General features: G+C 39.1%; 1 protein-coding gene and 1 long non-coding RNA gene across 2 annotated transcripts in view; one reads left to right on the top strand and one right to left on the bottom strand.

Annotated features, from left to right (window-relative positions):
- Nucleotides 1-2,734: 2,734 nt before the first annotated feature.
- The window catches only part of EAF2 (ELL associated factor 2), a 31,138-nt gene continuing 14,806 nt past the window's right edge, over nucleotides 2,735-19,066 (bottom strand). Inside the window, exons 3-6 of the mRNA XM_084800505.1 lie at nucleotides 13,581-13,717; nucleotides 10,895-11,040; nucleotides 5,794-6,051; nucleotides 2,735-2,920 (exon numbers count right to left, since the gene is read on the bottom strand). Coding sequence (XP_084656631.1) covers nucleotides 2,874-2,920; nucleotides 5,794-6,051; nucleotides 10,895-11,040; nucleotides 13,581-13,717 — 588 coding nt within the window. The 3' untranslated portion in view covers nucleotides 2,735-2,873. The remainder of the gene's footprint in view (nucleotides 2,921-5,793; nucleotides 6,052-10,894; nucleotides 11,041-13,580; nucleotides 13,718-19,066) is intronic.
- LOC311608172 lies at nucleotides 10,993-18,445 on the top strand. Its single transcript, XR_014782863.1, has 3 exons — nucleotides 10,993-11,071; nucleotides 13,939-14,003; nucleotides 18,374-18,445. It is a non-coding gene; the product is annotated as an uncharacterized lncRNA (long non-coding RNA).

The raw sequence follows: 19,066 nt of genomic DNA, 5'->3' as shown, positions 1-19,066 counted from the left end.
TCTGATGTGATCCCCAGGCAGGTAGTATCATAACAGAATTGGATTAGACATACAATGGTGTCTGCTATGGAATTGTTTGCTTGTTGGAGAGAAATCCACTGCACATTTTTGGATCACAAGGTTTTGGCTTGGGGAGCTCTTTTGAGTTGATTTTGATAATGTGAGAGTACAGGGTGAACCCCTAACCTTATTCCCCTCCCCTTGAAGAGTATACAAAATAAAAATGAATCCATTAAAATGGTGTTTAACACTAGGTGAAGCCAGGGGTAGCCCACAGAAGAGGGGAGGGATTCTAGGAACCAGAGGGGTCAAAAGTACCACAAAAGCATGACCTACAGAATCAACTAAACAGGACTCACAGGGCTCACCATCTGACCTGATAATCACAGACCCTGTATGTGTCTGAGCTAGGTCCTCTGCATATTTTACGGTGGTGTAGCTTGATGCTCTTGTGGAAACCCCAACAGTATGAATAAGGGTGTTTCTGACTCTTTTGCCTGTGCTTGAGACCCTTTTCCTCCTACTGGGTCACCCTGACCTGTCTTGATATAAGGGTTTATTTGTTATGGCATTGTTTGATTACTATCCCTGGTAGTCCTACCTCACCCTATTTTGAAGGGAAATGGAGTGTGAGTAGAACTGAGGGAGAGGCAGGTGGGGGTGATGGAAGGAGTGGAGGGAGGGGAAGCCGCAGTGGGGATGGAACATATTTAAAGAATAAAACATAAATTAAATTAAATGGTGTTTAAGTTAGATGTAGCGATGCACTCCTAATCCATGATGTGGAAGGCTGAGGCAGGAGGATCATTAGTTTGAAGCCAGCCTGGGCTTCAGAGTGAATTGGAGGACAACCTAGGTTATATACTGAGACTGTCTCAAAACATGCCATTCCCAGACAGTCTTAAGAATATTTCATTTACAAGGAAAATAAAATAAGGAAACAAGATGAGCTGGTTTTATTAGAGAAAATAAAGCCTGAGAGCCAGCCTTCCCAGCTTATCTACTGTGTGCTCATTTCTTATAGTTAACAGTAATAAAAGAAATTCCAGCATAACAACTTTGAGTAAAAACTTTATATTCTGAATTACTTTAATAACATGGTAGGAGTGTTTTTACTAGCTACATTGAATGTACAACTTTGTTTTAGTTGATTAACATTATGATAGTTTTCAACTATGCATTGATGAGTGAAACAGAAAATGAAGATGAATTAATGGAGGGGAAACTAGAAAGAAGAGGAAGCAGGAGAAAGTAAAGCCAGAACTTAGCACTAGCCATAAGTTACAGTTAAAGTAATACCAGTGGGAATAGATGATGTTCAATTTTTTTCATAATGCCAAACTTTCAAGCAACCAAGGTGTTGTTCAATAGGCAAATCAATGAACTATGGTACTTGTAGACATAGAATAATATTCAGCATTAAAAAGAAATAAGCAGCCAGCTATGGTAGTGCACTTTTTTAGTCCCGGTACTCCGGAGGCAAAGGCAGGCAGATCTCTGTGAGTTTGAGGCCAGCCTCTGTTTCAATGATAACAAAATATTTGTATTTCCTTTATATTCAAAGGTCTTATAAATATAAATACCAAATCCTTAATACTTAAATTCTTCTCTTGAAAGCAAAGTGTTATAAGAGATAACAAAACAGGTATTAGAATAATTATTTAATTTCAGTTTTATATAAATGAAAGTGCAAATTTGACCTGGCCTACAAAGCAAGTCCAGGATAGCCAGAGCTATTACACAAAGAAACCCTGTCTCAAAAAAAAAAAAAACATAAATAAGAAAAGAAGTGGACTACTGAGCCATGGAAGAAGTCTGACCTGAAAAGGCCATATGCTGTGTGATTCCAGCAATGGGATACTCAAGAAAAGGTTAAAAACGTGGAAACAGTATGTGTAATATGGTGTCAAGCCAGGAGTGACAGTAACTCGGTCTTACCTCAGCACTTGGGGCATGGCACAGGAGAACTGAGGCATATTCACGGCCAGCCTGAAGGACAGGCAGTGCACAGAAGACTCTTAAGGCAATGAAACTATTCTATGCTTACTGTAATGAGGGATACACGCTGTGACTGTACACATTTGTGACTAATCTGTGGAATGTGCAACATCAAGTATGAATGCTGTTATAAACTATGGACTTTGGTGGTGGTGATGTGTCAATGGAGGATCATCAGTTATAACAAGTTTATACCCCTTTGGCATGGGGTGGCAGAAGGGCAAGAGAGGAAATGGACTCCCCCAACTTCCTTATCAATTTTGCTGTGAACCTAAAACTGCTTTGAAAAATTAATAAAGAATCTGCTATTCAGTAGATTTCAGCTATGACAAAATATTTATATTTCCTTCAAATTCAGAAGTATTATAAATATAAATACTAAACCTCAAAGTCTTCTCTTGAAAGCATAGTGTTATAAAAGATAAATTAAAGTATAAGTTTGGCAAAAATTGGAGTATATTTGGTCATAGTTTAAGGAACATCAGATAGAAAAGGCACAATTATAACAAAAGCCACAAACCCTTACTAGAAATTAGTTGTCTTAGCATTTTACAATTTGGGACAACAAAGTACAGAACTGAGCGCTGGACTCCAACTCTGGGACACTTGGTCTGCATGTCATTCGCTAACAATACCTGCAGCAATTCCCTAATTTCCGAGTCTGTCTTCTCATCTATCAAATGTGATGACAGTTTTGTAATGAGTAAATAAATATAAGACATTGAGAATACCAATACATAGTTGAAAATTCTGAATCAAATTTAATTCTTTCAGCAAAAGTTGCATGATTTCCATAGCCATAGGATAATTTATTCTTCATACAAAACAGATTATCACACATCTTACAAATGTTTTACTTATAACTTGATATAGTTTCAGTCATCGCTGCCACTTTCTGATTCACTGAGCTGCAAATCACTTCCTAAAATAAAAAAGAACAAAAACGTAGTAATTAAAATTTTGAACTGCTAATATTTGATGTAATCACTTAGCCTGTCAAAAATAAATGTGCAAATGTCATGTCAAAAATGATTGCTAGTCTAGCACTTTGTAGTTGACAATATGATTGCTTATAATATAATTCAGTCACATAGCTGGTAAACCAATCAATGCTGCCTAGAAAGTAAAAACCATCTCACTACTCATTTCTCACCCATATTTAACGAACTTTTTCAAAACATTTCTATGACCAGTCCTTCCCAATTTTATGTTTTTGTTTTTACACATTTATTTACTTGTGTGTGCATGCGTGTGTGCATGCACGCATGTGGAAGCCAGAGGACAGTTTGTGGGTGTCAGTTCTCTCCTTCTATCTACCATGTGAATTTTAGGGACTGAACTCAAGTTAGGAAGTTTGATGCAAAGTGTCTTTACCCACTAAGCCATCCCACTAATGGCTAATTTTTTAAGTGCTGGAGCTCAAACTCCGGGCCTTCGTGTGTGCTATGCAAACACTCTTCTGTTGACCTACTTGATTCTTATTTACAATTCATTGGATTCTGTTTTATTTCTGTTTTCCTTTGTTTTATTACACCTGGCCAGCCTGGTCTACGAAGTGAGTTCCAAGCCAGGCAGAGCCACATAATGAGACCTCGTTTCCAAAAAAAAAGTTATGTCTTCATCTATCTTTCTTAGCACCACAATTTTTTTTTCTTGTTTCAGAATTGTTTGCCTACTTTGAGAAGGAATTTCTCGCTTTTTCTGCCTTTATAATACTGTTACAGGATTTTATGGTTCCCCAAACCTAGTCTACAGCCCCATTTACCAGCAGCAGGTTTCACAACCACATTTGAAGATTGCTATCTTCTGGAGATATGGTAGGTCCCGCCAATGGGTAACAAAGGACTGCTTCTAAAGCAGCAGGAAGAATGTAAATGGCTGCCCTCCCCCTTCTCCCCCCCCCCCATAGCTTCCTTTCACTAACTGAAGAACATCCACACAGCTACTAATCTTTCCATTGGCCTCACTGTACACTGGCTAGCTTCCAACAGAAAACACCACTTCCCTGCATCACACCAGGCAACTTTGTGTTCATGTGCATGTGCGTGCGTGCGTGTGTGCGCTTGGACGTGGAAGCCAGAAGACAGCCTTGGTTGTTGTTGTTGTTCAGGCACTGGAATGTGCAGTTAAACTAGACTGGCTGGATCTGCTAGTCTCTGCCTCCCCAGCAGCAGGATTTCAGGCATGCGCCTCCTCCTGCCCCGCCCCACAACAGCATTTTACATGAATCCGGGTCTTCATACTTGCATGGTGAGCGCTTTACTGACTGGGCTACCCCCCAGCCTCTATTCCAAGCACTTGTAAGCTAACCTCTCTTGAAGGGATCCATGCTGCTTAACACTGCATCCTCTTAAACTCAAAACCAATACCCTTACCAAAACATTTTTTTAATGTTTATGCTTTAATTCTTTTCACAAAAAAACCCCACAAAACTAATTGATTCTGCTTTTTTTAATGATTTAATTTTATTTTATGTGTGTTGGACATCTGTCTGCATACATATCTGTGCACCACATTTGTCCAAGGCCTGGGAGGCCAGAAGAAGGGGACAGATCCCTTGGACATGTCTATAGTCTGTGGCCCTAATGCTGGATCCCTGGAGTTCACAGGCTAGCTAGTCTAGATAAATCAATGACTTGCAGATAAAGTGACAGAAACTGTCCTTTAAAAAAGTATAGTGGAAAATAATAGAGGGAGACACCTGAGGTTGACTCTGACCTCCAAATGTTTGTGCACACTACGCATAAGCAAACAATAAGTAAACAAATAATGAATAAAACAATATAATTATGTTAAGTTCCACCCTCTACTGTAAAAGAAATTACAAACTTTGAAAAGTTTAAAGCAAGAAAGGAGATTAATTATAATTGAGTCACTAAAAGATCAATATGCCTAATAATATACATAGTGGATCAAAACGGCCTGGACAGCATACATAAGACTTCCATGACATCAAGTCAGTCAAGAAATCAACGTGACTTTGTGAGGTTGGAGCCTCACAAAGCCCCAGCCTGAGATTAAGAACTATTGGCAGTAATGGTCTCTAGGGAAGAAAACCTCAGCTATCTCCAGAGCTGCAGCCCCTGGGAGGTTGCCCTTGCTTCTGGGGATGGACCTCCAGTGGTGTACAGACACATACTGGCAGCATCAAGTGGACACAGGAGTTAAGAGAAAGGGGGAACAGGAAGTGGAGGAAGACCTGGTAGTGGCGGTTGGGGGAATCCAGGAAATGAGCCAAACTACAGCGATGGAGTAGAGGTGAAAAGAAGTAGATGGGTTTGAAAAATTATTTAGGAGGTAAAAGTCAGAAGGGCTTGGTGAAATATTGATTCAACCCTAGAATACAATCAGGCTTCTGGTTTATGTAATGAGACAAATGCTGCTCTCCACTTGGTGAAAATGCAATGAGCCAAAAACTAAAGGGTTGGTTTTGGAATAACGTATATTTGAGGTGCCTTTACTAGGAGATGAGGCTACACCTATCTGCCCAGGACTCAGAGGTCTGCACAGAGATGTGCATTTGAACGTAATCTACATGTAACTACTGACTGTAACAGAAGCCTGAAGAGGTTATCTAAGCAAAGAGGGTAGAAAAACAAGAAAAAGGACCCATAAATAAACTCTTGAGAACCCCAACTCTAGTGATAGAGTTGATTTTAAACTTTCAAAGGAGAAAGATAGATAATGGTTATAGAATACAAAAGGTAAGACTCTTTTTTGGCTACATTTTAGTCACACCAAATGCAGCTACGACTGCGAGCCCTGTTTTAGTTACTTCTGGTTGTATATACTTACGTAAAGTACTCATTACAAGGGCACTGTTGTCATGAAACCTGTTCCGAGTAGCATCCGTATCTGAAGGCCTGTACCGTGGCCCAGCAGACATGCAAGGACGCTCTGAGCTACAGTTCCCTGGATCCGAAGGAGACGATTGGTCATCATCTTCGGAATCACTAGAGCTATCCTCACTACTTGAAGATGAAGAACTTTTGGAATCTGATGAACTATCACAACTGCTCATCTGGTCCATTAGACTAGCTTCTGCCTTCAGTTCTGAAAATAGAAAAAAAAATAGGTCAAATAAATAACACGAAGAAACACAGTAGCATACAAATGTGCTAGCTTTTAATAAGACATTGGTAAGGAATAAATAAAATTAAAACATATATTGCAGCATCTAAGGCATTTATTTTTTAAATTCCTGGCATACACTGTGCAAGAAACTCACAAAACATACAGCCTCTTGCTGCTGCCCTTGGTTAACCCCAGAGGTGGAAGGCAGGTCCCTATTGCTGAAGACAGCATGCACTTCAGAAACAGAACCCAGAGAACCCTTATTTAGAACTAGCTGGAATTCCTTCTCCCTGAGGACTAGCTTCTTTCATGGTACCAGAAGGTGACAGGCACGCTTCCAACAGAAAGAGGCAATCAATGGCTTCATTCGGGCATCGTGCCTATGAGTTACTTCTACAACTAGCTTGGCATAATAACAGTAAGAGAGCAGTAGTGGTGCCTACACCTTGGTGGTAACCAGCAGCTCTCTAATTGGACTTAAGGCCCACACAGCCAGAGAAAGACTATATCTGGTAGTGGAAACTTAATTCACTCCCCAATGCTAGTGACGTCTTGGTTGTTGGAGGAGACTCTACAACCACTAATTTACTAAAACCCAACATAATCCTTAATAACAACCATCTATAAACATGTGTCCTTACACCCCCCAGAAAAGTGCAGTCTTTACCCCTCATCCAGGAAACTTCTCTTTGCAATAGAGATCACAACAAAAACCACAACCAATCAAAATGCAGAATTCTGGAGCCCAGTCCCAGTAGATACATCTACAAAACAACCCTGTAGTAAGGCTCAGGAAATATTGGGGACGAGGGGACAGAAAGACTTAAGAACAAAAAGACGAGGGAGTTTGCTGTGAGACTGTGTCTCCTAATAACAACAGGATCTATAGTCGTAGAGTCTACTGCCCGGATGTTAGCTAAACAGGGAGGGCACACATGAGCACGCCAAACTGTACAGGGAACAGTCCATGAAGCCTCAACTCTACACAAAGAACTATAGGCAACTGAGGAAAGCTGAGATGGAGAAAAATGGCCTTCCCTAAGGAAAGGCAAACCAATTGGCTGTCCATTGCCAAATGGTCAGCCCTGAAAACATACAAAAACACACAGACATTCTCTCCTCCAGTTTGGCCTTCTTCCCTGATGTTCCCTGATATAGTTGTAATATTCTTCTATAACCTTTTAATGGCTACTAGATACATAGTGAATATATTACTGTACTTATTATAGAAGTGTTCATTAGATTCCCAAATTAATGACTCATGGCTTCTCATTTTGTTTTTTTTTCTTTTCTTTCCTTTCCTTTCCTTTCCTTTCCTTTTCTTTTATTTTATTTTATTTTTGGTTGTTGTTTTTTGAGACAGGGTTTCTCTGTGTAGCTTTGGCTGTCCTGGACTCACTTTGTAGACCAGGCTGGCCTCAGACTCACAGAGATCCGCCTGCCTCTGCCTCCTGAGTGCTGGGATTAAAGGCGTGCGCCACCATGCCCAGCTCTTCATTTTGGTTTCTTAATGGAAGTTTATTAATAGTGTCTATGTATTGATAAACTTTTTGTACCACTGATACTCTCTACCATTGTTAATTTCACTTATTTTTATTATTTGTTTCTTATTGTTTGCTATAGGTTTATTGTTTTATATCCTGGGCATTGGAACTTCAATTATTATGTCATCTTTCTCCTCTTCTAATGCAAACATTTAGAGATGCAGACATTCTCCACCCACCCCCAGTGGCATTGCTTTGGCCGCAGCCCATGTATTTATTTATTTATTTATTGGCATGCTGTGTTCACTTTCTGCATTCAGTGACTTAGGACTACCTGTGCCATTTATTATTTGCTGTTCCTTGTATTTCTAATTTCCTTTTATTCTTTTCTTTAACCCATGAACCATTTTACAGTATATAAATTCCAAGTGTTTAGAGATTTGTTTATTGTTGTCTGCTATTGACTTTTCGTGTCATTGTATTATGGTCAGAGTATAGAGTCTTTATGATTTTAAGTAAAGTTTTTCTTATAGCATAGAACATGTTTTACATTGTTGAATACTCACTCAATGGACTCTTAAAAACATGCATTCTTTCATTGTGTTTAGTGGTGTGTGTGTACGTGTGTGTGTGTGTGTGTGTGTGTGTGTGTGTGTGGTGTGTGCATGTACATGTAAAAGAGAGACAGAGATAGGTAGACACCCTGCTGGTTTATCCTATTTGGGATTTGCTCATTTTGAATCCATGGGTTCTTGTCTTTAATCAGCCTTGGAACATTTTCAGGCATTGTTTCTTCTAATTAATTTTCAGTCCCCTTTTCTTTGTCCTCTGAGAGTTCAGTTGCCACAAATATTGTGTCTCTGTCACAGATCCTTGGGGTTCTGGTCACTTGTTTCAGTACACTTCTGTTTTAGATCAAGTGGATTCTGTCAGTCTGTTCTCTCTCTAATAAGTGGGTCTACACAAGTGGGTTTGTGCTGTTGTTTTGTTTGTCAGTTTTATAATTTCCATTTGATCCTTGTTTGAATTTTCTATTTATTTCCTTAATTATTTTTCAGTTGCTTCAAGAGAATTTATAATTAAATCATTTTGTAAAAGTTATTTTTAAGATCATCATCAGATGACTTTAACATCTATTTTTTCTGGGAGTTAATGTAGACTTTTCTCATTCAAGTCATGGGGTTCCTGATTTGCAGTATAATAGGCAACTTCTTAGTATATCTTCATTTTGGTGTGTATTCTAGGGACAATTGATTTAAATCTTGCAGACTGGCAGGCAGTCATGGTACGGGTTTAGCATGCAGATGCTTGCCTGCTTTTGTGAACTGTGGTTCAAATGACACTCTGATTCCAGACCTTTTGTAGGTCTGTTTTGCTTTTCTTGGTAAATCTCCAACAAGTAAAGTTCCCACTGGTGAACCTGACAAAGGAGATTTACTAGCACTGAAGGCACAGTTCCTGGGAAAAGGAAGCGTGTGGTGTAATACAATAAAAGTTGCTTCCAGAGTTGAGTGTGTGTGTGTGTGTGTGTGTGTGTGTGTATGTGTGTGTGTGTGTTCCCACTAAGGGGGAGGGAGGTGAGAAATGTTTCCCAATGAGGTACCTGTTATGATAGATGCCCCTTGCAGTGTCACTCAGCCTCGAGGCTGAGAGGCAGGGAGGCATCTGGGAGATGGAGGGGGAATGAGCATTTGTCACAGTGTGATGTCACATGCACATGCCTTCTGTCCACACAGTTCCTGATGGGGAAAACCCAGACACAGAGGAACAGTTTAAGACTGCAAGCCCTCGTGTGGCATTATTGCTTTTTGCTTGTGTCTTTGAGTGGAAGAGGAGAATTTTAGGCTCTATCGAATTTCTTAAACTCAAATTACAGACAACCCAAAGAAGTGAATGCAAAAACCAATGTGCAAAATTTCTAATACAACTAATAGATATAAATTGGAAAAGATCACTCACCAATCAAAGGGTAATCAGAAATGGGGCTGGAAAGATGGCCCAGCAGTTATGAGCATCCTCTTTGAGAGGACTCAAGTTTAATTCCCAGCACCCATGGCAGGTGGCTCCCAATAACCTGTAACTCCAGATTCAAGGGATCTGATGCTCCCTTGTGGCATCTATGAGCACTGCACACATGTGAACATAGCGGCATACACATAATTTTTAAACTAATTCTTTAAAAAAAAAAGAAGTTAGTAGTACTGTAGGGTCAATAAAACATCTGATAGAATATAGTCTAAGGAACATGCTATATAAGCATCTCCAAGTAGATAATGTTCTCTGACACACAAATTTAGAGCAAGAAAACTATTCTTGGTTCATGTTAACTGATTCTTCACAACTTCCCCTATGAGTTATGACTTCAAATCAAACTTTAATTACAGTCTGCCACAGAAGTGCTACATGAAGGACCTTCTACTTATACATCTATTAAGGGCACAATGTAGTTTATTGCTTTCTAGAACTGTTTCACACAATAAATTGCCTAATATATACACTATAATTAAGATAATATAGAATATGTAACTTATATCTTTACTTTTATTTTGCTAGCCAGCAAGCACAGCACTAAATTCCATTTTAATTTGAATAACTAGCAAATTTGCTTAAATTTTTTCTTTAATCCCTTCATTTTCTAAGTTCATACGTGTGTAGAATGATGCCATGATTCAGATCTATTTTGGAAATAATCATAATATAAGATAAAATAAAATTTGAGATCTCTCTTAACAAGAGTTTGGAGTTGGCAGCTTACTTACTCCTTGTACAGAGAGTATAGGCAAATTTATTAGGGATTAAGTACTTCACTGGCCCTAAAAAGTTATTGAGTTTTGAGCTACATACACATTATGATGGCAAAGTATAGAAGCAAATGACTCACTTCGACGACTAGGGTCTTGTTGCTCTTAAATTACTGTAATATCAACATCCTAAGTGTAGCTAGAAAAAGTGGAGATTGAAGTGTCTTCCTTTTGAACATTCTACATCTTCCCAGAAATGCCTTCCTGCTCAAAAGGACCCAGCAACAGAAAGGAACTTCCTCCTGCTTCTGTTGACTTGGTGGTGCCTTAGATGTCTACAACTGACTGTAAACAATAAATTCACGGGAAGATGCTATTAAGAACTGAATGTGAAACACTTTTTGCTTCTAAATGATAATAAAAAATTATCTTACATTGATATACTTACATAAATATGCTAATTTGTTACATCATTATCCCAGAAAGTATACAATCATAACATATATTATGGTGAGTCCCACTGTTAGTGGAAATTAAAACCTTTACTTAAAATTGCCTACCTCCTGTAAATTGATATTGTATACAATTAGATTTTACCTCTTTCAATATCATCCATTAGTGATGTTGGAGACATCTTGTCTTCTGACAGAGAATGCGGTGCAAGATGGGAAGTCCTGGATGGAATCCACTTTTGTTGTTGTTGTTGTTCTAGTCTGGACTGAATTTTACTACTTCCCTCAACTCTACAATTAGGAATATCAAACATCAAAGCAGGTAAGATACCAATGGCACAAATTCAACTTACTAATAGTTACTAAACTTTATCACTTGTTCTTTAGAGCCCTCGCAAATCCCCTTAAATGGCATTTAAGAATTAAAATGTTAATTCACTTAACAATTATTTATTGAGTTCCTTCTATATGTATGGTATACACACAGGTCCAATGAGGCACGCAATGGAACGATGGCAAAACAAACAAACAAAAAATTACTGTTCTAACTGAGCAGATAATACATTTATAAATAACTAAAATAAAGAGAAAAATATAAGTAGAAAATTATCATTTCTATTAAAACTAAATCACTTCCACATTTCTCATTCAGAATTTTAAAACAGGCACATTAACAAAGGAGATCTACATACTGTTTTCCCTCATTTTACTGAAGAGTATACTTCAAAATTATGCTTGAGGCCTGCCTTTCCCAGTTCCTGCGATCAAATCCTGTCAGTTCCTCCTTCCCAAAGAGTTAGCCACTCATTTTCTCTCATCCATTTACACTCCCAAAACTCTTGGTTTATGCATTTTTCTCATTTTCCACATTGTTTCTTTTTATTCCGTTTCTTTTCTAGACTAATGACTCAGACTACCCTATAACCATGCCAGTGCCTGGTTTGAAAGATCTTAATATGTAACCACCAGCAGCAAGGAAATGTCCTAATTTCTTAGTTAATACTCAAGGCATTAACCCCAACCTACCTTCACGACCTAAACTCTAATCCACCACCAACATCATTCCCCGTGTTCCAATTCTTCTGCGTGGGCGCAGAGACAAATACCTGCTGTGTCTGAACAAGCCTCGTTCACCAGCCCTGACCGAGTCCGCTGTGTCCCTGAGTTCACACCTGCTCTATATAGTCTCCTGTCCTTTGTGGTCAGTTAAGGGAGCTGGGGCAGCAGGGGCGTTAACAAACAGAGGTTCTCAGGTTTCATCTCTCAGTTGAGGTTGGATTTGGGAACGACTACTTTTTAAGGCACATTTTTTTGTTAGTGTGTATTAGTTGCAGAAAAGAATGACATTTCGAGCCAGGCATGGTGGCGCACGCCTTTAATCCCAGCACTCGAGAGGCAGAGGCAGGTGGATCGCTGTGAGTTTGAGGTCAGCCTGGTCTACAAAGCAAGCCAAGGCTACACAGAGAGACCCTGTCTCAAAAAGCCACCCCCCCAAAAGAAAGACATTTCATACAAGAATAATGTGCTTTTCTAAAGCTCATTCTTAATCCTCTTCCTAGCTTTTTTTCATTATAGGCACTTTTGTTTTAAACAGACATTTAAGGTAATTCTTCGAACTTTAACTTCCATTGGAGTAAATTTTTTCTTTCTTTTTGAAAGATTTATTATTAGATTTGTTTGTTCTGCTTTGTGTGCATTTTGCCTGTGTTTATGTATGCGCAGCACATGAGGGCTTTGGATCCCCAGAAGCTGAAGTTACAGCTGGTTGTGAACTGCCATGTGGGTGCTGGGAATTGAACCCGGGTCCTTTGCAAGAGGAACAAGTGCTCTCACCTGCTGAGCCATCTCTCCAGCACTAGAAATAACATTTTAAACAAAATTTTCTAAAGTTTGTTTTTTATCAGTCATGACCCTTTCCTTTCATTCTCACGGTAATTTTTATGTATACTGTTTGTTTAGCGTCTAGGCCAACTGCTCTCATGTTATCCAGTGTAAAGTGTACCAGCTAGACCCCAAATGGATTTAGGGTGGCTATATTTTCTTACTGATTGTTAAATTAAGTGATCTGTTAGTATAATTAAAATGTATAAAATGTAGAAGTCTTAAGATTAGTATTCATATAGAAAACTTCCCTTTTTCTAGTGTTTCCATATTCTAATTGCTGAATACATTTTTACTATTAAAGATAAAGTTCTTCCAGACAGTAGATAATGGGCCTGTTCAGTCCAATTCTATGAAATTTTCTACAACAGTATAAAAGGTATACTTACATGTACAGAAATCATTTCATACATCACAAGGCAGTGTGGTAAGATCATTTCACTAAGAATCATTACCAAATTTAAACTTAGAAAAAAGACTTAAAGAAATTAAGGTTTTTTGTCTTATTTCCTGTATCTGTTTGTGTATGTATACACACATGTATGTGAGTGTGGCGTATGTACACATAACGTGTGCATTGGGTTGGCATTGAGTGTACTGCGCTACCACTCTCCCCCTAGTCTTCCCAGGCAGGGTCTCTCCTTGAACCTAGAGCTTGCATTTCTTAAGGCTGAAGGCCAACAAGCCCATGATCCTCCTGCTTTAAACGGCTACAGTGCTGAGGTTACAGGCACATATAGGGTGTCTGGCTCGTTACACTGGTACTGGGATTTGAACTCCAGTCCTCAGGCTGGCATGGCAAACACTCTTTACAGCTGAGCCATTTTTCCAACCCTCAATTAAAGGATTTTTTATAACACATCTTATACTATACTTTGACTTAGTCCATTAATCCTTTTCCTTAGAAATGTATGTGTTGATAGAAGGATTTATTTCAGTGCACCACCTACCTTGTTTTTTTCACAGTGATGTTGCTGCTGAGTTTCTCTAGGCGACATTCCCCAGTATCATGGTTAATGATCAAAACGCATTCTTTTAAGTAAGGTCTCTTGGAACCTTTGAAAACTGTGACTGGTGGACTTGAACCCTATTTAAAAAAGTTATCCTCGTTACTTGAAATTTGTCATAGTAATTCAGTTGAGTTCATCTTGTACTGTTTTTCAATCTGTGTTATTTATCAATCACTTATAAACAATTTAAACTTACTACCATGAAACCAAAAAGTGCGTCTTAAAAATAAAAGTACAAATATAGAGGTGGTTTTTAAAAAAAACCTGAGATCAAGCCAGACTTGGTCTCTATTTCTAGCTGTTCAGGAGGCAGAGTCACGAGGGTTCCAAGCTTGTTTGGATTACAGATGACTTCAAAGTCAGGTAAGGTAACTTAATGGGACACTTTAATCTCAAGATAAAAACTAAAAAAGAGAGCTGGGCAGTGGTGGCACACGCCTTTAATCCCAGCACTCAGGAGGCAGAGGCAGGCAGATAGATGTGAGTTCAAGGCCAGCCTGGTCTACAAAGTGAGTCCAGGACAGCCAAGGCTAACACAGAGAAACTCTGTCTCAGGAAAAACAAAACAAAACAAAACAAAAACAAACAAACAAACAAACAAAAAACAGCTAAAAAAGAGGCTTGGGGATTTAGTTCAGTGCTACAGCACTTGCCTAGCATGTATGAACCTTTAGGTACAAACACACACACACATACACACACACACACACACACACACACACACACACACACAGTTGAGATCTCAAATCTGCTATTGCTGAAGAAAGGAAAAGTAATTACCCTGAAACAGTAAAATTGGTCCTATTTCCATTAGGCAACTGCAAGTCAATCTAATTACATTTACAGACAAGGAAACAAATCTTGAATCATATTCCCATTTCAAGATGATCAAGAATGTCAACAACGACCAAATCTTATTATTCTCTTATGTGATGACAACATATACTTAATTAAAAATTTAAAAATTCTTTCTTAGCAATGCATGGACAGAGATTCAAGAAATGAGTTTAACTTTAGGACTTTTCTTTAAAATAGACCAGAAGAAAGTGGTAACCTCTAAGTTTTCAGTGATGTCATTCTTAACAAAAAGTTAGAGAGACAGAGACAGCTCACTTGGTAAATGCTTGCCACACAGCAGGAGGACCCGAGGTCAATCCCTCGCTCCCTCATAAAAGAGAGCATATGGTGCTGTGTCCTCACAATCTCAGCACTGAAGAAGAGATAGGCATGTCTCTGGATTTTGCTGGCCAGCTAGCCTCACCTAATCTGTGAGCCTCAAAAAGCAAGGTGGATGGCTCCTAGGAAATGAAATGTGAAGATGACCTCTGCCCTCACCACTGCACCTCTGCACACACACACACACACACACACACACACACACACACACACACTTAAAAAACCCAGCCCATTGATACTGTTCCACAAGTTCCCTTATTTTTTGTCACTGCCACCTCCAAACATGAAGACGTTCTTCTGTTATCATTCTCTTAGTTTCACATATATAATTCCTAAGCATAGTTCACCTGTTTTTGAATTTTATATAAGTACACTCGAGTTTTAAAGTGAGTTTATACTAACTTTTATCAAGCACAATAGAACAATTCGGTTAGAAAAGAGTGACCTAAGGAAAGCTAAGGGCACATTGTATTAAATATGTTAATGGTTATTAGTGATCTATCAGATGTCTACTGAAAGCAGGGCAAGATAAATGTGCTGATTGAGAATGCCCCAAACAGCAAGTGGGTGTGGACTGGAAATGACAAAAGAGAAAGAAAGGAGAAGCAACTTTATTAGCCTTCCCTGAAGCTAACATATCGCCTGAAATGAAGAAGGAGCAGCACATGAATGGAAATCTAGCTGATCTGGGTCAGAATATGAGGGGTGGCACCCTCATCTAGGGCCCTGCTGAGCTGGAGAGCCAGCAGTGTGGTTCTGAAAAACAAACCAACAACAAACTAACAAACAAAACTAGGTCTGCTCATCTGGGAAGTTGGTTTTCAGACTCGGCTAAAAACAAGTGAGTGAACTACCCTAAAATAGAAACCTATGAATGCCAAGCTACAAGTTGACAATGGATTTGTACAATCTATTCTCTTAGAGATGTCTATTTCTTCTTAAAAGGAACAATGTATTACTGTGCTCTGATCTTAAAGCGTACGGAATCGCTCCTTCTTTAAACTGTCCCCAGTACTAAAGCTTTACAAACTACAGTGAATGTTGAAAAAGAACAACATGAACAAAGTCTGGCCACAGCTCTCAGGTTCTCATAGACTCTATAATTTAAGGTAGTTTATAAACTTTCTTCCCCATCAAACTGATACCATTTCTATTTTTAAAATTCTTTCCAAATTTCATTTTATTTTATGTGTATGGATTTTTTGCCTGCATGAATGTCTGTGCACCACACGTGTGCCCAGTGCCCACAGAGGTTAGAAGAGAGGATCAGATGCCCTGGGACTGGAGTTGTAGACAGCACCCGACAGTAGCATGTGGGGTGCTAGGAATTAAACCTAGCAGCTCCTAATTGCTGAGCCATCTCTCCAGCCTCACTATTCCTAACCTTTAACGTTTAATGCCTGCTCATGTCCTTAAAGTACCGAGTAACTTGTAAGTATATGAATTATCCTTGCTTCAAAATAACCTACCTCTCCAGTTCACTATTACCCATCTTGAAAACTTCATCCACATTTCGCCTAGGTTATTGTCATCACTCTCTCTACCCTCTTACCAATTTTGTTACTTATTATGCTGATAGGCAAATCAAAGCATATTGTTCCTATGATTTAAAATCTTTATGCACTTAAAAACTTTATGTACAAAAAAACTTTATGTACACAAGAGTCTTATTCTATAAACACATACGTGGGCCCTGCATATGTCTTCATCTCTTCTCCAACACTCTCAAGCACAATGATGCGTAGCTGGTTGTACGTGAGATAGTTTGAATCTTGAATATCTGCCAAAGACCTATGAGTTAAAGTCCTGTCATCCACTGGAGAGGTGCTATCAGGAAATGCTGGAAACGTAAAATGCAGTAACTTTTTTTTTTCCTGCCAGTGCAATCCCACTATGATGTGCAATAGATCAACTTGATCATGAACAGAAACCTCTAAAACCATGGCAACAAATATCCCTTCTCTCTTTATGAGCTGATTATCTCAGGGGCTTCTTACATTAATGGGAAGCTGAGTAACCTAAGAAACAGATACCAAGAATTGGGGTCATTGCTGTGACTACAGTTGACAATGTAGTAATGCCAACAAAAATATGGGATAGTAAAGATGCTGTTAATGAGGTTTAAGATAGAAATAAGATTGTGTTAGGAAGTGGACTAGAGGCCGTCCTTGTCATCATGATAAATATATACCTTCAATTTTTTTTGTCTATTCCCTGAGAATTTTCAGGAGGCTAAACTTAAAAGTGAGCTTATTAGTGGAGGAAATTTCAAGGCAGCAAAGTACCTAGATTACAACATGGGTATTACTGGCTGCTTTTAACCAGATTTATAGTGAGAACACACACACAAAAAGGAACGGTATGTAAGAATTTTGAAAACCTGGAGTTTAGCTAGAAAAGGTCACCAATAAAGGGCAGTGGCTAAAAAGATCAGTATTGACTAAAAAGAAGTCAAATGCTTTGCACCTGGGGAAAAAGAAAGACGCCTTGAGGGCGGCTGTGAAATTTATGAGATCACAGCTATTAAGATGTCAAAGATGTAATGAACACAAATTGGTTTCAAAGGCTTTCCAGGGCACAGTCTTTAGACAAAGATTTCCCAGGCACCTTGCTCACTTAGGGCAGCTTACCGTGGTAAGGAGCTCAGAGGCCATGGGCACCTCAGTGCAAGCTGTGGCCTCCTCTGTATAATTGAGGTTTTGTTTGCATACAGAATACAAAAGTTATAGGATCATTCCCATATGAGATTTCAGAGGCAAGTCTGGGGAAACAGGCAGTGTCATGGCAAAGTCTGCAAGCAGCCCCTGACAAGATGAAACGCAGAGGTGTGAGCGTAAAGCTGAAGCTACCCAGGAGACCCAGAAAGGAAGAATGCCAGAAATGTGAGCCAACCGCCAAGGGAAACTGCAATCAGTGTGTAGAGCCCAGAAATGTGGCCATATGAGTGGGCTGCAACCATCAGAGCTACATGGGATGGAGCTGCCTAAGCCCTTGGGAGCCAGCATCCTACCATGGCTGCAGGGCATAAAAACTGAGAATTTAAGGAATATCTCTTGAGTTTTTAATCTCATTCCTTCTGGATGTTTTCCTGTTCTTCCTTTTGGAAGAGGAATGTTCATTTACTTTGTACCAATGGAAACACGTAACTATTTATTTTTGAGGGACCTCATAGCTGAATTTGTATTGTGTCATCAGGAAGATTATGGACTTTGAGTTTTGAACACTCAACCCTCTGGGGACTCTTAGATGTGCACTAAAGATATTTAGCATGGAGAGATAGATGTGAGCCTTGGAGGCTGGGGTAGAATGCTACAGTTGGATCTGAAATGTTCCTGAATGACTATGTATCTAAGGTTTGGTCCCTAGCTTGGTGCTATTGGGAGGACAGGAGCCTTCCGGAGGGTTTTCAGTCACTGGAGAATAGTATAGAAGGAGATTTGAGGATTCTGGTCTTTTTCCTGGCTAGGAGTTAAATTTGGTTTGTTTTTTTGTTTTGTTTGCTATGACTAAAAGTAGTAAATGAAACCATAAATTAAAATAAACCTTTCCCTTTGCAGACTGATTATCACAGGCATTTGTGGCACAGCATAGAAATTGACTTAAAGTGGTCAGCCAAAAGACATACTGCAAGAGAAAATATGAAATAATTGGGTGCATAGCTTCTCTGAAGAAGAAAAAGCCTAACAGAGACTCTTACACATGAACAAACAAATCAGATCAAAACCTCAGTATAAGGGAATGAAGCCACAGAAGTACTGAACAAAGGAATTTGGTCATTTATATATAATTAATTTTTAAATAGATATGAATAGGCTATATAAATATATAAGTGTAAAAGCTAAAATTTTGCGATGAAATGCTACATTGCCACAACAGGTGGCAGAGAAGGGCTGTGGATGGGAGGATGGAAGGGTCCGTCAAGGACGTCACCATGTCCTCAACACCCTTCTTACATCATTTCATAAGAGGTGGAGGACTGCAGTTTTCATAGATAGCATAGAACTACAGGTTTGATTATGAATAACAGGAAAGGGAAGTGAACATAAAATAATGATAAATTTTTAAAGTAACAGATGCTTAGCAATATTAATAAAAAACACAAAAGGATAAATAAGGCAGGCTGGGAAAACAGCCCAGTGATAGAGTGCCTGTCCTACCACCTGCTAGGCCCTGGGCTCAACCCTAGGAGGATCAAGATGATGGATAATAAGATCTTCTGGTCATCTCTCCCTGCAGACACACCAAACTGA

Source organism: Acomys minous (genome assembly GCF_964271855.1).
Source record: "Acomys minous genome assembly, chromosome: 11".
NCBI lineage: Eukaryota > Metazoa > Chordata > Mammalia > Rodentia > Muridae > Acomys > Acomys minous.
Note: the sequence above shows the minus strand (reverse complement) of the source record. Positions and strands in the feature narration are given on the sequence as shown.